General features: G+C 39.5%; 1 protein-coding gene across 1 annotated transcript in view; it reads left to right on the forward strand.

The window, feature by feature from the left end:
* The window catches only part of HIBADH (3-hydroxyisobutyrate dehydrogenase), a 130,637-nt gene extending 104,609 nt beyond the window's left edge, over positions 1-26,028 (forward strand). Inside the window, exons 5-8 of the mRNA XM_077811345.1 lie at positions 7,340-7,473; positions 8,072-8,148; positions 17,367-17,523; positions 25,047-26,028. Coding sequence (XP_077667471.1) covers positions 7,340-7,473; positions 8,072-8,148; positions 17,367-17,523; positions 25,047-25,205 — 527 coding nt within the window. The 3' untranslated portion in view covers positions 25,206-26,028. The remainder of the gene's footprint in view (positions 1-7,339; positions 7,474-8,071; positions 8,149-17,366; positions 17,524-25,046) is intronic.
* The last annotated feature ends 1,023 nt before the right edge of the window (positions 26,029-27,051 follow it).

Genomic DNA, 27,051 nt, shown 5'->3' on the forward strand with positions numbered 1-27,051 from the left:
ATTCAGATGCACAAATTTTGTCATAAACAGGAACTATGGGCCATGGTGGGGAGATTGTGAAAAGAACCGCTTGCATCCCCTTTTCAGTTTTTTTAAAAAATACACCTATATACTTACTTCAGTTCTTTAGATTTCAACACAGTCTGATGATTCTGAAGTCAGAGCAGCTCACCTCTTACAGCGTTCTGTTGCTCCTTTCAGCAGAAGCTGGGCCATTGTGATATTTATCTGAATTCAAACAAGGCTAATTAAAAGAGCTGCTGACAGTTGTTGTGATTTGACATTGACTGGAGCTTGATGGTCATTATGGGTAAATAATGAACCAGGTCTGCAAATGTAGCAGCTGCCAACTTGGGATAGAAGAGCAGCTATTGCTTCCAATTTAGGGATCTATCGACCGCTTCCCTTCTCCCTGCAGATCTTCTGCACAAAATGAATGTTTTCTGCTGCTGTGTTTTGTGGTTTCAGCTATTTCAGATGTAGCCTGTAATTTCCTTCTTAAATATTTAACTTAGCCCATTATTAGCTTTCAAAGTTAACAACTTTTCTGAATTTTTTTTAGTGAAGATTTTTGTGCACAATATAAGTAGATAAACAATTGTCAGTATGTAGTTAGTTGACATGTTATCCAAGAATCTGCTAGTTAGTCTTGTCTTTGTGTAGACGTATTTCAATAAATCGTATAACTAGATTATTCTGTAAAAAGAAAAAGATATCTATATATATAGATTACTGAGGCTTCCTTAACAAACTCTTTTTTTGTTAGGAATCAGAATACTGAGCACTAAGACGTACTTCTTCAAAGCACTGACCTAAACCTCAGTTTTCATTTTTGTTCAAACATCAATAGCTTATGAAATATTTTGATGCAGAGTTCTATTTATCAATACAGAGAAACTGCAGTGACTTTCATTAAGGTGCACTTGTGAATACATTGTCACTTCATCATGAGCTTTGTCTTGTCCCATTAGCAAGCAGGAACAGGTGCATTAAAGGGAGAAAAAGGCAAATTGTAATTATATAAAAATAGCACAGAAATTTAAAAATCATATTCTAGAATTTTATATACACCAGCACTTACTACATCTATCCAGCATTTGTTCAGCTGCCATTAAAAAGGGTATGTGCATTATGTAAAATGTAAGAACATTCTTGTGCGTAGTGCATAATGCAGCAAAACTAGAGATCTTGCTGGGAGGAAATGATCCCAAACGTGCCCCTAAAAGACAAGTCTTGCTTTGAGAAATAATGATGAAAAATTGTCCATTTGTGTGTCCGTGTTTCAGCAGAAACTAAACTCTGTATTGTCTGTAGAACCACCTCGATAGTTATTTGTGGGTATATTTTTGTGCGTGCGCACGCACACACACACACGTGCATGTTGTTTCCATCCTGGTTAAGGCCAACAATACAGTAACAAGGGGTTATGTTATGCTGGTTTATGTTAAACCAGATCACACCCTAACATGTGCAGAGCCATTCATCTGTGTCACCAAAACCCAAGAGAACATCTGACATGGACTCTGAAACAGAAACAGTGATCACTTACAAATCAAACATGGCACGCTCTAAACCGATTGTGCACGGCAATCTTTTCTAGAAAGGACAACTAATTGAACATGATAAAGTGTAAAGTTAATTAACACCCTTAAATTTGTTGATTACTTTCACGGGATTATATTGTTCGTTGAGTAGCAGCTTTCTGTCCCAGCTGTCGCCTTTTTAGCGCATGTCGCTGGTAAACAATAGAGACACCATAACAAGTCGTAAATGGTCCCTGTGACAGCAGCCCCTTGTGAGGCTGCATCTGTAGAAAATGATTAGAACAATTGCATTTTAAAGACGGCTCACATTGCAGCCCAGGTCCCATCGGCCCTCTTCTTTATCTCTTTTGATGGCACACTGGTTAAAACCTTTAAGTTCTTTTGAGTAAATTAAGTGATTTACTGTGTTTAGTTATATAGCCATAAAATAGCTTTATATGGCTGCCTTAGCTTTATATGGCTGCCTGATTTTATTATAATAAGAAATATACTTACTTTTGTTGGAATTTCTGGGAGCATTGCCCTTATTTCCCAAGTCTGAGACATCGTAAGTCTATTTTTAGCAAACTAGTGGAAGAAAATGGTTCCCGGTTTGTCTTTGTATGATTACATGACATTTAATCTACTATTGTACATATCAGAATTTAAATAATTTGCTTTTAATTTTGATTGAGGTTTATAACTGGTGTTTCCTCTAAGTGCTTTTTGTTTGTTTTGGTTTTACATATAATAAAACAATGGTAACCTTCACAGAATTTTGGTGAAGGTTCTTCCTGTATCTTGGTGCTTAGTGTGTAACTTGTGCACTGCTTAAGACAAAGTTTTTCATGTGAGCTGGCAAGAATTTTAATAAGAATCACATAACCCTTAAAAGAAAACAAACACATGCAGCTCTCAAGTTAAGCCTATGTGAAAGGCAGCAAAGAGATGACAAGAAGCTACTTGTTTTAGGGGATTATAGTCCTTTAAACTGTATTTTTGCAAGAATACTGGAATAAGGAGCTAGTATTCTCTTGCATTTTCCAAAGCATAACAGTCAAAGCTTAAACTCTCACACTAGAAGGTACAACATTGTAAAACAGGAGAGCATTAAAACTCTAACCCTGTTTTCTTTTTTGTTTTTAAATCTGTTTCAGATCATAAATTAGTTTTAAATACAACATTGTTCAATCCACTGTATACATAGTAGAACAAGGAGGAAAGAGATATTTATGCCTAAACCTCTCACGGTTCCAAAAGGCAGGGTGAAGGTTGGAGCTGGAGTCTCCAGTACAGTCACAGGATCATACAGTTTTCATAATCAATGGATAAGCTAAATTTAGTTTTTCTTTCTAACTGTCAACAATAAAATCATTTACAAAGTGAGTGTGTGTACACAACACACAGCAAGACTCTGATTATCTTGGTATATGCACACACTTAGGTGCAATGGGAAGCTTTTTGTTTTCAACGATGTAACTGGACAATGCACACCTTAGAATGTTGGTCTATTATTTTTTTTAATGTACTATATTTTGTTTGGGGAGAAGGTAAAAATGGTGCTCTAAAATAAGAGCAAATCATTTACATGTAAATGCAATTGGTTATTTTCTTTCAGTGATTTTCAGTTCACATTCCTAAATAATAAACAAGCTGGGTATTATCAAATTGCTCTTACCATTGCAAATGTTTGGAGTGTGGTCGTAAAAGCCTAGCTCTTAGAGCTGGAAATGCTGCCATACCAGTAGGTCTTATACACACCTCAGGATTTTCAAGGTATAAGATGCTGTGAGGTTTAAATAAATGTGGCTGAATTAATTAGGAGAAATAGGTGTTTGGGGGATTACTGATTAGGTACAGAGCTTTTCACTTGTAGGTCACTTAGCACAAACCTGTCCCAGGTCAGTAGTGACCTGACTGGCCCAGGTCAGTAGTGACCACTTACCATTACCATCTGAAAGCTCTTGGGCCTCAAGGAAATGAGCTCGTGTTCTCCATCCTGAAGGGGGATTCTAAAGAGGATGGAGCTAGGCTGTTCTCAGTGGTGGCAGATGACAGGACAAGGAGTAATGGTCTCAAGTTGCAGTGGAGGAGGTCTGGGTTGGATATTAGGAAAAATTATTTCACTAGGAGGGTGGTGAAGCACTGGAATGGGTTACCTAGGGAGGTAGTGGAATCTTCATCCTTACAGGTTTTTAAGGACTGCTTTGACAATGCTCTGGCTGGGAAGATTTAGTTGGGGTTGGTCCTGCTTTGCGCAGGGGGTTGAACTAGATGACCTCCTGAGGTCTCTTCCAACCCTAATCTTCTGTGATTCTATGATCCAGGTTTTAGTGGACAAGTGTCCACATCACCACTTTTGACACTAATTGACTACACCTCTGGCAGCCTGAATAGGGAATCGTGGAAACTGAACTAATTCTCACCCCATAGGTGGCCCTTCTAGATATGACTGAGGTAGGCTGCATAACAGTGTTGTTGCTACTACCTAATATTGTACCCTTTCAGTGTACAAATAGAGGACTTCAGACTCCAAGGCTGTCAGTCTCACACCTTACAGGCAACTAGAGAGAGAGAGAGAGACACACACCTACCTCCATTACACCAGGTTGCACTCCTCTTATGGCTCCTGTAGAGCATCTTGCTGTGGTTCTGGCTGCAACATTTCTTCACTTCTACTCCCTCTATGCAGACCCCATCTATGACTCTATGCGAGACATCCCCTTCAACTGGCAGTGGCCAAGATAGCCATCTACCAATCCAGGAGGTGGAAGCTTGATGGGGAGGCTCTCTGAGAATGTGTGTCTTATTTTCATTCCCTGGTCAATTCTCTTCTCTGTGCAGAGTTTCTTTGGGTGACCTCTGCTCACTCCTTGGATTCCTTCAGGGAGCAGTGAGTGCTATCTTGGGGTCTCTATTCATTGTCCCCGTACAGCTCCTTCATTTTAAACATTTGACCTCCACCTCCATTGCTGTTTTTTCATTTAGTTGATTCCTAGATCTGTGGTCCCTCCCGCGTTTAAGGAAGTAGGTCTATTGTTCTAGAGGGCTCCACCTTCAGGATTTCAAAGATTGGCCCATACCTTCCAGCAGCAATAAATCATCTTAGATTTTAAAATTTAATTTATTAATATTTTTGTTGTAGGAAAAATGTTTTCCCTTCTCTCTCTCTCTCTGTTCTGTACTGTTATAGTCATATGACTATATGGTAAGAAAAGTAGAATATGGGGCAGTGTGCTAGTTGGTTCCCGATCCTGCTTTGCATTCTGCCATCAGGACTTCCGTAAGACTTCACAGACACAACAGAGGCAACTCTAGAGAAACCCAGTGCAGTATTGGGGCCTTGTGAGTCCAATGACATTGGCTTGCTGGAGGGGAGAATCTTACAAGTGAAATTCTGTGCTGATCACAAATGTAATTTCTTATCCGCCATTCTCTAAGGATGAGAAGGGGAAGGGACATAAGGATCTTGAGGGTCTGCAAAAGAGTTGATTAATTGGTGTGTGAGACATAAAATACAGGAACAAAAGTGGTGACCAGTGCTCCTCCTTTAAATTCAAGCCACTGTACCTCCTTCGTGCTCTCGCCTTAAGTAGTGTTAAGAACTATAGTGCTGGTATTTTATTATACTCCAAAATCATGAAATGAAATTAGTGGTGTGCATGTCCTTATGCCCTTTTGCTTCCATTTGGAGCTGAAGTGATGACATCTTGAGGCTGAATTGACTACAAATTACCAATACTGTGTGTTTGCTAGATTGCTTGTTTGTTTCTGATCAGTTGGCTGACAATTGGTGAGGAATCTTGATGGAAAAACCCATCATGATATGAATGATTTTTTGTTTTTAGAAGTACAAATGTCCACGGCTTCCTCATTATAAAACAAATTATTTTTCTTTCTTTTGCTTAACTAATTTAATTTTTTGCACTCAAAATGTAAGCATCTGTACGAGTGAGAGAGTGCAGCTGTCAAAAGATTAACCAGCTGAAAACTATTGTCAGCATTAATTTTGCTCTAATAAATGATTCTCTGAAGCTATTTAGCAGTCTGTAATCTAGATACAAGGCTATTGACCTATGATGGATAGTGGTGGATTTTGTTTGTAAGCTTTGACTTAAATTGTCCACTTAATTTGCTGCAGGTCAGATCACAGGATTAGTAAGAAAAGGTCATTATGTGGTTTGCATAAAAATAGCTAGGGGAACAGCATGAAAATTATGTAGTGATCTTTGCAGACACGTTGCATGGTAAATTAGTAGCCAACAATATGACAATCATCTGTTCACTTAGGCCCCAAATCCAGGCTCCTGTCTCTGTCCCAGATTTCTGGGAGTGGGCATTGGAAGTTACGTGAAGAGAGAACGTGAGAGGAAATCCTCCATCCAATGGCTGAGGAGTGGTGGCTGCAATGCTGAAACTTCGGAGTTTATAGTGTTGGGAAGAGCTTTACAGTGGTGGATACTCTGGCAGTGCCACACTGTTAAAAAAAACCTATGATGGTCTACATACAAAGGCAGTCCAATCCCCTACTCAAATCCTGACCCCTTCACTGTGTAGCAGTACAGCACTGGTTCCATTGCCTTGGGGGCTTTTGTACCTGCAGCGGTAGGGGCAGGACTTGCCAGGGGAGTGGATCAACTGCTATAGACCAATTCATCAAAACCTCTGCATTGTAACTGGGTTTTCAGTTATTGTGGTGATTTTTGCCATGGATTTAATTGAGATTGGAATCCAATCATACTTTTATAAAAGTGACCTTTTTAAAAAAAAGTCAAATGCTTCTGTGTACTAGGAAAAACTAAATGGAGCAAGTGTCCCATTGAATGTCATTTTAAAAGAAGGAGTTTTGCTCTGATGGCTTTTTCAGGTTAGTTTTTAGAAAGGTAATTCTGATTTGCCTTAGACTGTAAGCACTTTGGGATTGTAAATTCATGTTACAACGTCTAGCACAATGAGGCCCGATGCCAATTAGATCTCTACTACTACTGCAATTAAAACATTTAATAATAGTTGTTATCGTAACTAATTGGTTAAAAGCAGTATGGACCCTAACAGAAAGACAGTTTGATTTTTTTTGTGGAAACAAAATAGTTAAATGTGGAAGAAAAATGAATTCCCTCACTTGGATTTTTTATTTGTAAAAACACTGGAACTGCTTGAATATATTAAATTCAGAAGTAGGCCATTACTTGCAGCAGTCTGTTCTAATAGGTCAAGGTTCGATGCATAGCGTAGACAATTTATGGTGTCTAGGTTCCTAGCTGTATTGCAAAATGAACTGTAAAGCTAAGTTGCTAATCACTTTTCCAAGTAGTCTCCTTGGGCCAAATTCACCGGGCAGTTACATCCATTAAAATCAGTTTTGTCCGGGAGACGGGGTTGAAGAGGATGCAATTCACATCAGAATTGTTTATTTTCCCCTAGAACAAAAGATATCATAAGTTAAAACTTGATGTATTGCCATTTGAAAATTCTGTAGCCAATGAATTATCGTGTTTGTTTCCTGACCCTTGATAAAGGTGGGACAGATTTATAGGAATGAAGTTGTAAATATTGTGTATGTTTAATCATTTTTTAAAACTTTTTTACATTGTTATGCAATACATTTTCCCCTTATAAATTATATGTGGGACATTGGTCTCAAATTCCCTTAATTCAGAGAAATAGATCTTCTGTTTCTGATTAGAAGTATGCAAAATATTTGTAACAAAATGTTAATATATTTTTTAAAAAATCAGATGTTGAGCCTTTTTTGTCTCTGTTTTTTGGATTTTTAAAAGGTTGGTATTGAATCTAATGTTTTCCTCTCAATTCAGGTGTTGGAGCTGCTCGAGCTGGGAACCTTACATTCATGGTTGGTGGAGTGGAACAAGAGTTTGATGCTGCCAAAGAACTGCTGACATGCATGGGTTCCAATGTGATCTACTGTGGAGAGGTTGGAACTGGACAGGTAATGCTTGCGGAATGTTTGGTATTCAATCAGCCTGGCCTTTCCCTTTTTGTTACCATACTTGTCTTCCATTTTAACCCAATTCGCTTTAATCTACCCCAAGTAAATTATCTAGAATCCACAATGAAATCCAGTACAAGATGTTGGTATCAGCAAAAAGGTGCAAATTCTTCTATAAAATATCTCATGGTACCATTACCTAGCATCTTGACTTGGTAACCAATAATACACATCTGAACTAGCATTTTCGCAGTTTGGCTTGTTAAGATTGTACTTTTCAGTGGTCACAGTCTTCTTAAAAAACTGTGAAATAGATTTATGGTATAGTCTGAAAGAACAAGTAGCCCGCACACTCAAATCAAAGCAAGCGGAGTTATTGTGCTAGCAAAACAAATATACTTCATGCTATCTGAAGTATCCATAGGTCAACCTTCATTGACCTGATGCTATAGTACGTTGGTACTTACAGGTGTTACATTTAGGGAGAGGCTGTTTAACCATATTCAGTCAAAATCCGGTTGGAGCTGTGTGAAAAAAATTCCTATGTGATATCTACATGGAAACAGAGAATCTTACTTAGTATTTAATTTATTTTCAGGCTGCGAAGATCTGCAACAACATGCTCTTAGCCATCAGTATGATTGGAACTGCTGAGGCTATGAATCTTGGAATCAGGTTTGTTGGATTTTATGTGTTTTTGTATTAGCAGATTTTATGAGCTGTGCTGGTTGACTTTTTTGTGGCTAGAGAATGATGATCAGAAGGAATAGATGAGATTCTGCCAGGAAAAAAAGGTAGAAGTGTTTCATTATTAGAATGCAATAAGGCTTGTTTATTTGACGAAGAGTAGGACCCTTGAGAACAGGAATGTTCTTTGTAGTGGCCATAAAATATTACAAATATCTAAAGTTACATTATATTTTTTTCTATGATGTCTCAGTTTCTTCTGTTCTGATGATACATGCACTATAAAATGTAAATGTACTCGGATAACATGGAGGTATATTTGTTTGACGCATAGGCTAATGTACTGAGTATCACAAGCATTATGCTCCCACATGGCTCCATTTGGCTTTATTTGCCTACATTAAATATTGCCCCAAAATGTGTTAAAAAGAAACCTCTAGCATTTGTGCATATCTCAAAAGAAACTAGGATGCAGTCATAAAATGTCAATTTACCCTCCTGTCAAACTTAACTACTGTTGTTTCGCATGCTAGTCATAACAGATACTTCCTGGTGAAAAATCCAAAATATATTCCATTACTTTGCTTAAACTGTTTCCTGTTTTAAGAACAACATTTTTCTGTAACAAGTGATGTATCTAACTTGTAGGTAGCAACATTTTGAAATATTTTAATTTCTAAAACCAATTTTTTTTAATTTTAAAGTATTCGTTTTGTTAGAAATTTTTACGTTTCCAGTCCTGCGTGAGCCTCTACATGTAACAAGCCATTTAATTAAACTTTGCAATATTTTACCTTTGATTCCCTTGCCCAAGCTTACATCACTATAAATACCGTTTGTAGGGTTATAAATAAGAAAAGTCTGTGTTTCTGAGAAGATTATCCTGTAAATGCGTAGCTTCTTAGGGTTTTCATGAATTATTCATCTCTTTAGCTACACCTTTACAACCGCCCACTAGAAACTACAGATACTGCAGATATTTGTTAATTCACTATTGCATGTCCTACTATGGTTTTTGATTTAAATGACAGAAACTGCAAGAGGGCTTCAGAATTTAAATAAATAAAAAAGGGCATATGCACACACATGCGTGCACATACACACTCACACAAAAGGCAGGGTAATGGATTCGCATTTCCTCTTAATTACCATATCAAGATGCAGTTGTTTTATTGAATTGCCCTTGTCTCAGATGTTAGACTATCTTGACCTATTAAGTTGTCATGTTGTAATTGAGATAAAAGAGGAATTTGCTTTGCATCAGTGCTAATTGGTTTATCAATATCCTGTACCATTTACATTTTAAAATTGAGTGTCTGTACGATAGATGGTGAAGCATATCTGTACCAAGCCATAATAAAATTGGTAGGATTGTATACAACTATTGTAATTCAGGATGGTAAAGCTGTATCATGGTCAGTTTTAAGTCTTGGTTCACTTAATGAAAAATCAATGCCATATGACTTTGTTATATTTTTGTCCACATTTCTAGGGATTATTTTACTTACTGCTTTTGTTGTTGTTTGTGTGTGTATGTATGTATGTATTTTAAGAGGCCTTGAACACACATTCTTGGCATCAAATCCCGTGTGAAACTAATAGGTGTTTTCAGCCTGCAAGTGTCTGGATTGTCTCATTACAGGTTAATTTTTTTCTCTCGAGTGTTGAGTGAATTTGGGTTGTATGAAAGTAGCATTCTGCTAGTGCATGCTAATGCCAGATTTTAGTGAAGGCAGGCACTGTGCAAGCTTCCCCACCTCACAGCAATGGTAATGCAGCTCAGCTTGACCTGCTGTTCCTATACTGGGCATCGCTTAAATACAGACTTGTCATCATACAAAGTAACATTAGGGTTTGTTGTATAGGCCCTAATGAAACCCCATTGAAGTAAATGGTAGTCTTTCCATGGGCATTAATGGGCTTTGGATCAAGCTCATGGAGGACACCTTTTCCACTTTTAACAAAAGTAGAATTTTTCCATAGGTGAAATTCTTGTGTGTATAAATCCAGTGTGTGACCTAGTCTCAGTATTCCAAGTCATGGAGGTGGTGTCCTTCTTCAAAACACCTTGCCTGACTGGGTTTAATCATAGTTAATTGACATGATGCTGAGCACAATTTGTTGCAGTCTATACTGGCCACTAGGTTGTGGACATTATCATCATAGCATCTAACTGGATTATTCCCAACAGTGTTCAAACGGGATGAAGTTGTTTATTGTAGATAAGCCCAAAGGACAGTAGTGGCTGGGGTTAGAGAAGTGAAAATCTGAGTATAACTAAGTTGACGTGTCTGGCATTGAAAGTCCATCTTCTGGCAATGGAGAGAGCTTATTGGTAGCTTTACTAACTTGAAACTGCTAGGGATTTTTTGTGTGTGTTGGGTAGGGAAGGTTGGCTATTGAGCAGGGGTGTGAAGGAACAAGGAAATGTCCAACAGAAAAAGAGAAATTGAATACACAAATGAAAACATCCTGCAGCCAACAAGGTAACTTCCCTGGGTTTCTCTTTCCTACAAGAAAGATACTTCATTAACACAAGCCCTCATATTTGGGTTTGTGTTAATGAACTTCTACTCCACTACAGAATTTGCCAACAGTGCTGCATCTCTTTCATTTTCTTACAGGCAGAGGGTCTCTTTATATTAGTTTAGAATCACTAAAACAAGTACTTCTCTTATTTTCTATGAGATTTACATATGTATTTTTGAAATGACAGATTTGTCCCATAATATAGTATACCGGGGTGCTGGAACCATTTGTAGAGTGGGGATGCTGAGAGTCATTGAACCAAACTGTAAACCCTGTATATAATGGAATCCACTTGAAGCCAGCACCCCTAGTTCAAGCATTTATGAAATTGGTATCAGTGAGCATAAATTTCCCAGTAGTAAACTCCCACAAAAAGCAGTATCTTGAGCACTACAGGACTGCTATATTTATGGTCAATTTGCTCCTCTGGGTTTTCTTTTTTTTCTTTCTTTTTTTTTTTTTTAATTAAAAGGGTGAGAACCATATTTCTTCTTGTATGAGAACTTCTTTTACAAATGAAGATGGCTGTTTTTATTAAAAGTGTTTACTTATTAGTTAGTTTCAGATTTATAATTTGCATTTTTAAGTGGCTTTTATTTGTTTTGATCATTGAGTTCTGGCAATTCTTAAAATTGTTGAATTGCCTTTCACTTTTTTCTATTCACTCCATGGCTGTTTATGAATGTTGATAATAAAAGGTAGTAGAAAGATGTTTGGAAAAAATACTGGAAAGTAATGTACATTTTGATTTAGAGCTTTTCTTTTCCCAGTTTAGTGCTGCAGTCTGATAGTGAAAGTCTCTAGTCATGAGAGAGGTTTAGCACATGGGTGTGGATGTGCATGTATGTACGTACATATGAGTGTGTATGTATATTGCTAAAAGCTATAATATATTAGTGACAAAGTAATAGACAGAATGCACCTAAATTTCATTAATGAGAAATTAAAATATATATTGATACCATCGGCAACCTCAGATTACTTTTTTTCTTCTTCTTTCTACTTGGGTTGCTGACCATCTCAGTTTCTAGTGGCCTCCTTTTATTGGTCTTTGGGTTCTCAGGTAAAAAAATGAAGTATTAGCAAGATAAAGCTTGAAAATCTAAATAAACTATTGTGGATATTTGACTTACAACTAGGTCATGTGGAGATTGCTGCTGCCTGCAATGTAGTTGGGAGTCCTTTCTGTGACTGCCTGCGCAGTCTTAGGGTATGTCTGCACTGCAATTAGGCTCTCATGGCTGGCCTGTGCCAGCTGGCTTCAGCTCGGGCTAAGGGGCTGTTTAATTACAGTATAGATGTATGACTCTGTGACCCTCCCACCTCATAAGTCCTAGAGCATGGGCTCCAGCCCGAACCCAAATGTCTACACTGCAGTTAAAGAGCCCCTTAGTCGAAGCCCCTTGAGCTCGAGTCAGCTGGCACGGGCCAGCCATGGGTTTTTAATTGCAGTGTAGACATACCTTTAAGGAGAGCCTGTGTGGTGGTGACAATAGGTAGCACAAGATTTTATAATTAGTTTGGGAGCTAGAGAGCCACAAAAGAGCTACAAGGTTTGTCTGTACCAGAAGTCTTCTTCATAAAGAATTCCCTTTATATTTATTACAACCAAGTCCAGTCTTCTGTCTACCACGAGAGAGACTACAGTGGCCACCGCAAGTGTAGCAAAAGATTCTTTTTTCTCCTATACAGTTTTATTATGCGCCAGGTTGTGCCTGGCTGCTTTGTGGGTGTGCAGGTGGGTCTGAGGACACAAGAATTTCCTCCTCCTTTTATGCCACTGTTTAGCAGCCAAGCACAGTTGTAATCCTTGCACTTCAGTCTCTGGATTGCTGTCTCCCTATGCATCTGTGGGGCACAAGAAACCACAAGGTGGAGTTGAGGGCAGGGCCGGCTCTACAGTTTTTGCCGCCCCCAGCGGTGAAAAAAACTGCCGCCGTGGACGGCAAAAGAGAGAAGCTGCTGCCAAATTGCCACCACGGCGGAAAAACTGCCACCTCTTTCCAACTGCCGCTCCAAGCACCTGCTTGGAACGCTGGTGCCTGGAGCCATCCCTGGTTGAGGGGGTGGGAAGGACAATCACAGAAGAGCTGGGCAGGCATACAGGAAAGAAACAAGCTGTGCCCCCCTGTGGGGATGTAGCACTGGGTGAACACTGGGAAATTTTGGAAGGAATGGCTGGAGACAATTACAATTACAATTAGATCGCCTTCTGGGGCAGTGTGCTGCCCTCGATGTAGGTCTGTACCTAAATGGCATGATCAAGCCCTGTGCGATTATTAATATTCCACTCAAGGTACTTGGATGACAAAAACCATGCTGGGGTACACATTTCTACTAGAGATGGGCGAGTCTCAAAAGCTTCTGTCTGAATAATTATCTGAGAGATCAGATGCTGCTTACCCAAAGCACCTCAGGCTTGAAATTTCTCAAGAGTTTAGCTACTTCCTAGTCTCATTCAGGGAATCCCAGAACTGCCTTTCTTGTGGGGTCTCACTGCTGATTTGTTACTGCTACAGACTGAAACAGGGGAGAAGTTTGTGAGAATTTTAAACAAGTTGGTAAAGTCTTTTTTCAAACTTCAATGAATGTGGTTGGGTTTTTAACAGTGCTTAGAATTGTTCTTATTTTTATCCAGATCTGTGTGTCCATCTTTAGTTTCTACTTCCCTAGTAGCTCATTAGTATTTCTGTTGAAAATGCATTGATTTGACACAGCAATTGTTTTTGCGTTACATTATAAATAATGTTTGGGATATTGGCTGCTTTCTCTGTGTCTGGAAGAACATTTTGGCAATTGTAAATGCACACGCGCGTGCACATATTCTTGCCACATCCGGTGGCAAGTTATTATGGGGACTGACAGACTGTCATCATTTTGATAGCTTGAGCAGTATATCTCTGGAACAGCAATGGAGCTCTTATGCAGAAAGTATCATATGTTCCTAGCCAATTTACAGGGAAACAGCAATAACATTTTATCATGGTTGAGAGCCCAGTAGCTGCTTCCTATTAAACTTGCCCTTTCAGATACCTGTCTTGGATTAATTTGTTGATTTCAAATGGAAACTCAGTCTTCTCCACTGAAGCATGACTTTCTAGGATAGACTCTCACTGAATGACAATTACTGTATATTCTAGCTGGTTTCAGACATTACAAGCTTTGAGCGCAGTGGAAGACAGAGGACTTCTTCAGTAACGGATTTTAATACATGTCTAATTTTAACTGTCAGTTATATATGCGCCAGTAGACGAATTCTCAGAAAGATGAAATGCAAAACACTTCTAACTTGCTCTTTTTAATGATACACTTGCTGCCAACCAAAAAAAAAAAAAAAAGCATCGCAGGTCTTCTGAATTGAATCTGCATAGTGCAGACGAGCATCAGCGTTTAAAAAATAGAGATTCAAACTGACGCAAAAATCTTTCCACCCACCACAAGCGAAAACATTTGTACGTAGCCTTTTCACATCTAGTGCTGAAAATTCTTTTGTTGTACATTTACAATATTTGTATTTTTAAAATATATTTTGTTCAAGGAACTGACTGGAATGCTACCAGGACAATACTCATTTTGAGGGGGAGGGATTATATGTATTTTAAAATTTCGCCCCTTCCTCCCCACCCCAATCTTGCAGTGTAAACTCTACTGGAAGCTGTAGTTAACATCCAGTGGAGGTGCTGTAACAACAGAACAAACAAACAATTCAGTGTGCTGTGTGGATGAGAGATCAGGAGTCCTACATGTTCTTAATATTCTTTTTAGTCAATATTCCAATCTACAGCTTATTTGGATGAGAACACTTTCAATAATATTTGTATTCATAAAGTACTCCTTGCTGAGGCCTTTGATGGACTATAAAAGATAAAACATGATTAAAATGCAATCAAAACATAATGGTGGGGGGAAAACTCTTTCAATTTAAAAATCAAATCAAATGAAATAAAAATTGAAAGCTCAATTCAAAAAGGAGGGAGAGAGGGGGTAATAAGGCCCTGATCCAATTGAAGTCAGTGGGAACCTATCCACTGACTTCCATGGGCTGTTGCATCAGGCCCTAAATACGGGACTAACAGTGGTAATTCTAAAAAGAACCTTTGAAATATTGGGTGTTTTTAAAAGGAGGAGGAAACAGGTGAGACACATTTCCAAGGGAGCAGGATCCACACCTTAGTACCCACCATATAAAGTGTCATTTTATATTTTAAACTTAAATACATAAATGTTACATTTTAAATTTGTATTTTTACAAAATCCACTAATAAATGACCCTTAATCTCCCATAAATTAAATATTACATGCTACAAACAGAGATTCCTATTATATTCGTTTGGATACCTTGATGATCTGTTGTTGCCACAATTAAAGAATTGGTGCAAAGAGGAGGAACCTTCTCTTTGTGAGAAGGTAAAACCAGTGCAAGATTAAAGCATAAACTAACTAAGTTACAGTTTGGGGCCTTGCAATATGAGGGGACTCTAAAAAAGAAAAAACTGACTCCATTTCAAATTTGATCAAAATTGGTTGATAAGTAAAGGAAATATGGGGAAAAGAATGTTCTCTCTAAATATGGACATTTTTGTTCAAATATGACAAAAATATACACACCTGGCTACACAAATACCCTTACCCTTCAATGATTGTTCATTATTGATAGGCGGGAGACTAGGGCTGAGAAAAAACTGATAATTGCATTTGTAAAATTAATATTTTTACAAGTAAGTCTGCTATCAGTCTCCTAAGGCAGCGTTTTGTTGGCCAGCTGCTACTGGTAAAATTCTGACCCGCCTTCATAATTTATTTCAATAAATAAACTCACTTCGGGGAAAACGTGAGGTTGGAGACGGCAGTGTTGTGAAGCAATCCTGCCAAGCTCATACCCCTATGGGACTCGTTCTAGGAGAGATGTCATGTATAGCATCCCCCTTGGCTGGTAATAGCTGGAAGGCCACCATCTTTTGTTTACGGTCCAGCACGCTCAGTCGTGTAGCGCCTTCGATCCTGTTTTTCTTCGTTTTCTTAAGTGTTAGTGTGTTCTTTCTTCTTTTGATCTGTAGATATGTACAATTGTGTATTTTAGTGTGCATGCTGCTTGAAACGCTGTCCATTTTTCACGTGATTGAGTTTGCAGGTGATCATCCTATGGACTTCGGTCGGGTGGATCTTGAGGAGGATAAATTTGTGTTGGCTTCCCTCCGTCAGTTTCGGGAACCTTCACTACATTTTTATAGTATGGCAAAGAAAAATCCCAACAATTCATTTTTTTTTGTAGCGAAAATTAAATCGGAATAAACATTTGTAAATATATTTTATATATAGTCTGGATAAACTTTGTATTTCCCTAACAAAATTAATCAAATGATTTTTTTATTTATTCATATGAAAAGAAGGATACTTTTCCTTATTTATGGCTTTTAAAAAATTATATATCCTCTCTTGTTTTTCTATGAGAACTTTTGTGTTTATATATTCAATGTCCTTTCTGTGAAAATAATAAATTCATTTTTTTATGGAGCTGCTTACACTTGACATAGCTTAGGGCCTCAGAATGTCATAATCCGGCCCTGGGTAAAACTGACTTGGAATTGTGGTACGAAACATATTTTATGTTTAGTCTTGTCGGTTTTCCTGCAGGAAGTATACGGCTATAGTAGGTTGTGAAGTCTCTTTCAAAAATTCTTGTTCTGCTTTGCATTAGGAGATATAGGAGATAATTGTGTCTGATCTCTTTTCATGGAGAGTGCAATGAATATAAATAGAACCTTTAAAAAATATTGCTACCAATTGATATAAAATTACATTTGCAACTTGATATTCAGCAAAAACGCAAAATAATAACAGCGTTAAAAACTCAGTGTGTTAAAGTAATATCTTGACTACATTTCTTTTAAAGTCCACAATGAACAGCAGTTTATGCCATCAGCTCAGTGCTAGAACAAATGATGTTTCTGCTCGGACAAGCTTTGTTTTATCAGGATCAGTAACCTTATCAGCAGTTGACCCAGAACTATAATGCATGTCTGAATAGATAGAGAGCATATGTCACAGTTTCATGCAGACTTGCTTCCTAAGCAAGAGTGTATAATGAAGATTTAATAATAATAAAAACTAGTTTGCAAATGTGAACAACAGTAAGTGTTTTTAATAGGGATAACATCTTTCAGTCTCCTTATTGTTAATATTACATTGCTTTCATTAAAAAGTAAATATACACCCATAAATTCACCAACACATATTTCCATAATGCACCTTTTATTTGCCAATACTTAGTTTTGAAATCGTTCATCCAGTTTCTAAGATTAACATTTGGCTGTAAAGGTATGAAGCACAGGTATGTAGTAGTATGTGGAAGAACTGAAAACTTCTCTTGCTAATAGGCATGCAAGAGAACTGCTATTCTCAGAGGGCCTTTATTTCGCTTGCATTTTCAAAATTGTTAGGGGAAAGGTCTTTTCATAGAGCAGAAGGCAGAAGCTTTGAAAACGTATTGCTTAAATGATAGATTGATACCCTTTAATTTAGGATAGGGGATCCCCTCCCCCCATATCAATACTCTCTCATTTTTCTTGACTTACAATAAAGGGAGAGAAATGATAGTGTGGTCCTAGCATATAAAACAAGTCACCCATATCTTGTGCATTTTGACATTAACACTTCTCTTCCTTGACCTTTGACAGGTTTGGGCTTGACCCGAAACTGCTGGCTAAAATCCTAAATATGAGTTCGGGCCGTTGTTGGTCAAGCGACACTTACAACCCTGTTCCAGGAGTAATGGAAGGAGTACCCTCTGCTAATAATTACCAAGGTGGCTTTGGAACAACGCTCATGGCTAAGGTATATAAATATAAATCATAAGTATGGAAAGAACTATTTTATTGTTCTTGATTGTCAGAATACATGAGAAATGTTTCTATGTTGTGCGTGTGGTCTCCCTGAATATCATCGATCGCTTATACCGGACTTCTAACAGTGTACCACAATTCCAGCAGCCACTGGATGGAATGTGATGTTCTTCCCTCAGTTAAAATTGTTAATGGTGTTTGGAATTATGTGCACTCCTGGAGAGGACCACAAGTTATTGTAGTTCTGAATTATCAGCTGAGTCCTTGATAGGTGTGGTTGTAGATTTATAAGGGGGTTTCTCTTAGTGTTGGATCAGTGAAGGTTAGTGTTATGACTCTATGTTCCAAAGACCGTCAACAAAGCCATATCCTCCTTCTTTGAAGTTGGACTTCTTCCAGCAGCACATGCTCCTGGTCAACTAGTGGCCATATAGAATAATTTCTAGCACTTGTGTAGTATTAGATCCTCAGATGATATAAATCAGTGTATTTCTATTGACTTCAGTAGAATTATCTGATTTACAATATCCTAGGATTTGGACCACAGTGTCTTCCATTTGACAGCTTCACAAACATTGATTGACTTAACCCTCCCAACACCCCTGTGGGGTAGGTGTAAGTATTATACCTATTGATGTGGACATGGAGACAATAAGATTTAAAATTGTGACCTCTGCATTTAATTAAGAACCCTTAACCAATGAGGAACCCTAACTACTCAGCTGGGCTGTTCCAGGGTGGATTTCAGCTGTGTACTTATGTCCTGAAGGTGGGTATGAAGTACCCCTCTATGCTCTAAGGCCTGCCCAGGGATCCAGGCTGGAAGCCAGAGTCTCCATATAGGAAGTAGGAGAGATGAGATGAGGGGAGCCATATGCTGCATGAGACATGCAGTGTCATGCTCTGGGCCCATGACCAGGCAGCCCATTGCGTTACAGGGTCCTTACATCAGACCTTTTAAATCCAGCAACTGCACTAGAACCCGCCAAAGGTGTGAGTGTAATTTAAACTTTTAAACACTCCTCCCCGAAACCAGACCTCTGAGATGCTGGGTGGCAGGTGAGAAAACCCACATGGCAATTTACCATTTTTGCCACATGGGAAAATTCCCATCCAATTGGCAACTGGCCTAGCCCCTAGCATCAGATCCAGCTCACTAGGTAAGGGTGAGCAAGATGGTGATGGAATAGCTGCAAGAGCAAAGCGGGCCCAAAATGGCTACCCAACAGCAACAAGGGTAAGCAGATGCTATCTCCTTCCCTTGGCAGGCAAGAGCCATCAGCTGGCCCCTTATGACAGTCTCGATTACCTGGATACCCCCTGTGCCCTGCCGCCCAAGGAAAGGGGAGGGAACGGGAGAGAAGCAGTACTATCCCCCTCCCCAATAAATATATTCTACAGAGAGGGGGAATCTCAAGGAACAAATGTAGCACTGCCCCAGCCAGATAGATAGTCATCCATCCATCCATCCATCTAACAGGTCAAATACAGATACAAACAGGCCGTATTTCCTTGCCTTCTCTCTATTGGAGGTGGAGAAGTGACGCTTGCATGGCGCACAGAGAGACAGTAATCATCTCTTTTGTAATATATTTGATGAAAGAGGTGGGAGAATGAAACTTTCAGTATCTTCCTTATTGCAACTTTCTCCTCTTCGGTCTCTCTTGAGGTCCCATATTGCTCCTTTCCAGTACATCCACAATGCAGCAGCTAAATAATTTCCTCACTTGATCGACATCCCATCCTGTCATTGTCTTCTCACATCTGTTATTCTTGCTCTTAAAGTCTTTGCACAATGCTGCTCCCTTCTCCTCCTGTGTTCTTTTCTCTTATTATTTTTCAACTTTCTCTCTTCCATCCCCTCTTGTTCCCTTCTCCCTCCTTCCTGTTTGTGCCTACCCTTTAGGCCTGAAGCTACTTTCCCATCAGTGCTCCAGGCTCCATCCCTCCTTTCATTCTATCATCTTCCAAAACCCCACATGCTCCCTGGGATCTTTATCTGTCTTTATAAAATAAGCTCCCCAGGGCGCAGGAGTTTACTCTGTGTGCTGTGCTGCTGCTGCACAGAACACTTTGGCTTGGAGCTTAATTTTCTTCTTTTTTTTTTTTAAATAAATATTTGGAGCTTGCATGCCACAGGCCTGTTCACAGCCTCTTCACTTTCAAGCGGAGTAAAAGCTGCAGAAAGGAAGTTTCGTGTGGGTTCTTCCTAGTTTCCGAGCCTTTTCTTTCATTGACTCTAATACTTCAGAGTTTAAACCAAAAGCTGCAAAAACAAACCATCAACCCAAAACCCTACCCTGGTGCACATGTGTGTATGTGACTTAGACACGCACGTTCTCCCTCTTTCATACTTAGGCTGCAAACTGATTCGTGTGGGCCAGCCCTGCTGCCTGCATGAAACCTCTACAGGGTGGGAAGCCTTCCAGGTCGGTTTGTGGGATTGGGGCTGTCTAGGAGTATGTGTGGGATTTGCAGTGTGCAGAAGGAAGTTGGATTTTTTGCTGGTCTCTCTGGTTTTAACCACCTCAAAATATTTCATAGTATATTAGCCTGTTAGTATTTTTCACTTGTCTCCCCATTACAAGATTGTTTTCAGGGGGCTCTGGACAGATGCAGGAGTAGCTTGCAGGATTAGGGCAGTTTATATGTTGAAGTGAGCACCCACTTGTCTGAGAGCCTGAAAGTGAGTGGATACAGAAGAAACAAAACTCCTGCCTCCCTTCTCTCGTCCTTTATTTGTGCCACCCCCAATATCCCACACGGTCAGGTGAATGAAGAGACCCAGGAGCAGAACTAGAAAGTGAAACTGATGGGGCTAGGGTTACTATCTTTCAGGTTCCCCAAAAGAGGATGCAGGGGAGGAGCTGAAGGGGGGTTCAGTTGGGGGGGGTGCTGGAAGGGGGTGTGTGTACGTACGTACTGGGAGGGGGAATTTGGGGGCTGATGGAGGAATGTGTGTACTGAGAGAGGGTATTTGGGGGTGCTGGAAGGAATATTTGGGGGTGCTGGAGGGATGTGTGTGTACTGGAAGAAGATATTTGGAGGGTGCTGGAGGAGGTATTTGGGAGTATGGGAAGGGTGTGTGTGTACTGGGAGTGGTATTTGGGGGTATTGGAGGGGTGTGTACTGGAAGGGGTTATTTTCAGGTCCTGGAGGGGTCTGTGTGTATTGGGAGGGGTATTTTAGGGGTGCTAGAGGTGTGTATATACTAGGAGGGGGTATTTTAGGGGTGCTAAGGTGTGTATGTACTAGGAGAGGGTATTTGGTGGGGTGCTGGAGGGGTTTGTATACTGAGAGTGGTGTTTGAGGAGGTATTTGGGGTTATGGGAAGGGTGTGTGTGTGTGTACTGGATGGGGGCACCTGGGGCCTCACTCTCGAGGCAGGGGGTCAGTGTTGTTCCGTGTCATGGTGGCAGGGGCCTGGAAGGAGCGCCAGCCGTCCATCAGCCACCTCAGTTTTACTTTGTTGATCTTCTTGCACATATAGTGAAAAACAGTAGAAGAAAAATATAAATGACACCAGGGCAGTGAGTGGAAAGGTGAGTCCTGTATGGACAATTTCAATGCCACCCATAAATTTTTGGGTCTGGTGCCCTGGTACTATGATAGGCATTTTTCTAATGTGAATAAAATAGAGCATATTTGTGGAGCAGTAGCAGATTGGGGAGGGGTGTAAGGAAAGTTACTAGCGAACAGGAAGGAGTAGAAAGATGAAAGCAGTCGATAGAAGAGAAAAATAAAAGGTAGAAGAAAAGGGTACAGGAAAAAAGGAGACACCAGTGCAAAGGTGTGTGAGCTGTCATTAAAATTGATGTGAGCTAACTAATTTAGCACTTCATTCTTCAAAATCAGAATTTAATTTCTATCACTGATAAGGCTGCCAACCTCTGGCCTATCCAAGTGTCAGGGATAGTTAAGGTTTCCTAAAGCATAAGAGTGTTCATAATGTAAATCATAGTCAGATTGCTAGCTGCCCTCAGCTGAGTCTCCTCCTCCTCCTCCTTTCTCCCAAAGAGCAAAGCTGAAGTGTCGGACTGTCTTCATCTAATCTTGAATCTGCAACACAGGAGGGATGGAGAGGCAGTAGATTTTTCTAGCACTTCTTGAACAATCCTCAGGGGACACATTGTTCCCTCTGCATCGAAGAATTACTTGAGTAAGCATTTAGCTAAGGCACTAGAGCTATCCGTTACTGAACATCCCAAAAGGTGAAAATTGGTGATGTGGTGACCTCTTCCAGTTACTAAACAGTCCAGTCCCTAGTCTATTTAAAGAGATTTGTTAGATGAGAATTTATCCTTTTGTTTGTTCCACCCACTCATGCCATTATTCAAATTAGATTGTAAATTCTTCAGGCCAGGGACCTACTCTTTTATTTTTCCTGTGAACTGCACAGCACATAAAACAATAATGAATAATAAGGGTTTGTAGAGAAGGGGAGGAAGAGCATCTCTTGAAGTGGAGAAGATGACTGTCTACACAGAAAAATTATCTAAAGAGTCAAATGACCACAAGATAGCTGTTGTCCTAAGATGGTCATAAAACTTCATCTTCTCAGATGTCAAACGTGGTGATAGTTGAAAGATTTATTAAAGTATTCCACCACTGATGGATCCTACAGACAAAGTTATAGGCTCCAAGTTTTTTTGGCAGCAAATTTTCTATAAGACACCTCTCTGGAAATCGCCTCTCTTCTGTCTCAAAGTCTGGAGTGTAACCTAGTGTCTAGACAAGCTCTCTAATATGAGCCCTGGTCTGGAGATTTCACTTCAAAGATCAGATTTATTGCTTTTCCTTTTAAGGGTCAGAGGGTTATACAGAGAAGACATTACAGATCAGAAGTCCTCTCCTCCCATTAACATTAAAGGTGTTGATAACAGCCTTCCTTTTAGGATTCCTGGAGGAGCTAGATTTAGATCGTATTAATCTTGACCCTTGTCAGGGTGATTCATCAGACGGAGTAGGGGCAGAAGTAGGGCTTTCCATTTTTTTTTACTAAAGAGTTTCTGATACTAGGTCAGGATAGTCTTTGGGTTTTCCTTTGAATGGCAGAATCAGATTCAGGTCAGACTAGAAAATAACTAAAAATAGATTAAGTATTTCCTTAATAACAACAAACATTCTTTTAAAAATGTTGGCCACTGCTTCCCCATAAAAGATGGATATTTCTCCAAGTCCAGCAAAAACTGCTTTAGTCTCTGATAGTGAGACATCTGGAAGCCATTGTGTCAGTTCCCAAGAGGGGGAGAGGGGCCGGAAAGTATATTCTGATTCTGCCTTTCCCAAAAGGTCAGGAAGAGCCGGATCCCAGTCAGAACAACTTTGTCATCGGAAGAAATTCAGAATATAAATTCTGAAGACAAGTGACTGCGCCCCGAGATTATATGTTTTGGATAACGTTGCAGGATGTCTGTTGGCACACGGTTTCCAGGATTGGGTTGTTTTAGGTAAATATAGCTCCTTTCCTTCGGTCTTCATCCCCTTTACAAAAGTGCAAGTATTGCTGGCAGTTGCTTTAAGAGGATACAAAGTACATCTTATTGAATGTTGATTAGTCAAAGTTGTCCTGTTCCAGGAGCTTCAAGCAGCTACAGAAAAGATGCTGGAAACGTCACAATCTGAAGTTTATGATCATGCTTAGCAGTATATTGTTCTGTAACAGCATCGATGCTACTTCAGAGATCAGCCTGACACAGAACGTGAAGGAATCACATCCATCTTGGGAGAGAAGAGCAAAGTTGTTTCTCTCGTTTCTTACACTGGAGTCAGAGAAGTCCTTGTCCATTTAGGGGTCATGTGCTTATGATGTCAAGCAAAAGGTCAGGTACACCCCCAACAAGTAGCAGCTCTGTGTTTCAGCAGTCTTGGAGTAGGGACTCATTATCCATGTTGAATAGTCATACCAAGATCTATGGAAATTCTGCCTATGCTAGTGAATGGTCCCTCCGAATTTAGAGTGTACCACTGGAAAATTGTGATCATAAACACATTCTCAAGAGTTGGGGAGCCCATTTATATTTCGTGTCCATTCATAGAAAAAGGTATCTCTACAAGAAAGCAGCATACTGGTTTTCAGGGGCTAGGGCGGTCTTCTGCTCGCTACCAGCCAATGATGTCAACAGTGTGTTGACCAGACAGCACAGTAACAGCTTTTCTGGAGTCCTGTGAGGGTGGAGGGTACAAGGGCTTGGGCTCCAGCCCATATATCTACACAGCAATTTTTAGCCCCGCAGCCCAAGCCCGATAAGCCTAAGTCAGCTCACCACTGCAGTCACGGCTCTTGCCACACAGGGCTTTTATCCCCAAGTAGATGTAGCCTATGGGTATGATCTACACTGAAGCTGAGAGAGAGACTACCAGCTTGAGCAGACAAACTCACAAGCGCCAGCCTGAGCCACAACATCCAAACTGCTATTTTTAGTATGCTAGTGTGAGCCCTGTTAGCGTGAGTCTGTCTGCTCACTCCGCGCTGCAGCTTACACATACCCTTAGGCTAATATGCCAAGGAAAGTGGAGCAATACTAGCTGAGAAATGGGCATAGTCAGGACAGCCGAGGAACCTGCTCTGTCAGAACCCTACTACGGTCTCCATGGACAGGGCTTTCCCAGCTGACAAGGGAAATCTTAAGTGGTCCCCAGGTGAGAGCTATGATGGAAACAGAATGTGCCTTTCTCCTGGTATAAACTCCTCATGCAGCTCAAGAGACCAGGCTAGCCTAGGAGGGTTTGAGGAGAGTAAATACTATTATGCCCACTTGAAGATGGTTAACCTGAGGCTCTGAGAAGCTGGTTTTATGCAAGTGTCACATGGTCAGTGGCAGTGTCAGTGGCAGTGTCAATTACAGAACTCAGGAATCCTGACAGTCCTCTGCTCCTGCCACTCAGCACACTGCCTCTTTATTTCTAAAACAGTGATTGAGAGAGAAAGCTGAGCTCCAACGTGGTGCCAAAAACTGATGGGTCCATTTGGTTCTTCAGCATAAATTCACCGGAAAATGTACTTTCTGCAGTGCTCAAACTATTCACTGAATTTGTGTCAAATTTAGCTGATAGTTTCAGCCAGAAAAACAATGGGAAAATGTCAAAATGTTTTGACGTTTTTCTCTAAATGGTATTTCATTTAGAAATTTAACAATATATTTTTAAAGGTGAACAAGACCCCCCAAAATGAAAAAGGTTGTTTTGGGTTGTTGGTTTTTTTTCCCCCCCATTTCAGGTGCTTCAAATGGATTTTATTTTTCCTGAATTCATTTCATTTGAGGAAAAACTGGAAAAAAAAATCAGTTTTTGTTTGAAATTAATCAAAGGCTGTTTTGGACTTTGTGGTGCAGCTCCCGTAGCAATATAAAAAAATTAAGGCAATACTTGTCTTCTTCTAGGGCTGGAATTTTAAGGCTGCAGTATTTCGTTTCTTGGCAGTGGCTTCTCTTTACAAGGAAGCCAAATAGTTGGTAATACTCATATGGCTACTTAATTCCTTGTTGTTTCTCCCAATGTTTTTTCTGCTTTCAGGATCTTGGCTTGGCACAGATTACTGCTACCAACACTAAAACACCTGTTCCTCTGGGATCTCTAGCACATCAGATATACAGGATCATGTGTGCAAAGGGCTATGCCCTGAAAGACTTCTCAGCTGTGTTCCAGTTTTTACGTGAGGAGGAGAACTTGTGAGCTGTTATTTTGGCAATGGACACTATTAGAAACCAAACAATTTTTTGGAACCTCCTTATAGCTCATTTGAGAAGTATATGGGTTTAATCAAAGGTCACAAGTCATGAACCCACACTGACCTGTCTGCTTTTGGTCATCTAGGTCTCAGCAAACTCTAGGATTGTGCATCAATTCTTAAAAAAAACAGGCCGGGAGAACGGTTCTTTATTTGGTCAAATAAAAAAAAAATACACCAACTGTTTAAGAACCATAATAGCATATTCACAAAATCCAGTTAAGTATTTTTTTTAAACTAAGTACCCAATGATTTGCATATAAAACAACTGACATTATGGCTCTAAATTGTGCAAACTGAGTTGAATCTTCAATAGTAATAACATAGGGTGACAAACCAGCTTTCATTAACTTTTAATAAAGATAAAGCCTTCATGGAAAAAGGGAAGGTCCTTACAATGAAGAAACAACTTTTTTTTCATTTTCTTGCTATTTATTTTTAACTATTAGCTTGGGCCTGATAATCAGTGATGGATTTCTCTTGGGATTAGTGTTACAGATTTATGTTTATGGGGGTGTGTAAATTAGTGGAAAGCTGTTACAGCATGTTTAACTGGTAGACTTAGTTAAAATAACATAGTATATATGTCTCTCTTATAAAGCTCCAGTACTATATTTGGCTAACCCAATTTTATATTTCCTTCTTGCACCCTGTCATATATTTTCAAAAGTCAAAAATGGCACCTACTAAAAATTCTGACAAATGTACATTTGCTTTAGATAATTACTGGATTATTATAAATATAAATAAAATTAATCCCATTATTTTGAAATCAAATAAAAATCTATGTTGGTAAATGCCTGCTATGGAGTTGTTTGTTTTTTTTTAAAATGTAAGTTTGCAAAAATACAAATAGCTGCAAAGTTGTGCTAGGTCATTCACTTTGATCTTCTACAGTCAGTCTTTCATAAGCACGGTGTAGTTTTTATTGTAAAATGTGTAAGGTGGCATATTTGCATATTAATTTCCCTAGCCATTCACCTACCCCTGATCTAGCATTCTGAAGATGAGTATTCCTCTTAAGTTTATGCGTGAGTTGTCTCACTGAAGTAATCTGCAGGATTGGGGTCTTAATGGTCTCTATGCATCCTACATTTTCAGAATTTTGCATGTACAGTGATGCATTTAATAGGTGCATGCAGGGAACACAGTTGTGTGCACAGCGTAGGCACCAGTTGTGCATGGAAAACTCAGAAAATTTGGGCATAGATGTCTATAAATTAGCAACAACATATACAAAATTCATTAAATATTACCGTTGTTCTGTTTATTCCTTTCCAAGCTTGTTTTGATATCTAAATAAAGCTCTATGTTATTCTAGGACTTTTATTACAACTATGTATGGGCACTATACTATTAAAAACAAGCATATGTTTCCAAATTATCCATCTGCCTATCACTAATTAGATAAAAATTAGCAGTTCATCTGCTCAATTGCAGTGGTTCTGAATCTACCTAATATTTCACACAAAACAAACTTCATTGAAAGAAGATTATTAAGGTTGCAAAGTCAAGTACTCAAAAGTTAGGAAATGCCAGAATTAAGATGCTTTGTGCAACCTTAATTATTTTCGTCCTGTGCATATGCACTGTCATACAGTCTTTAATTACATGATCACATCATATTTTTCCACAAAACTCCTGCCTCATTCAGTGAATAGGAGGACCTGCTCTGGGTATGAATCAGGGCTGGGTAGTGAAGGAGGCTGTTGTCTTTAAGCAGGGCGGCCTTAGGGGTGGACCATCTGGGCAACTACCCAGGGGCACCATGGCCAAGGGGAGCGCTGTGCG

This window comes from Eretmochelys imbricata, chromosome 2 (genome assembly GCF_965152235.1).
Source record: "Eretmochelys imbricata isolate rEreImb1 chromosome 2, rEreImb1.hap1, whole genome shotgun sequence".
Classification (NCBI taxonomy): Eukaryota; Metazoa; Chordata; order Testudines; family Cheloniidae; genus Eretmochelys; species Eretmochelys imbricata.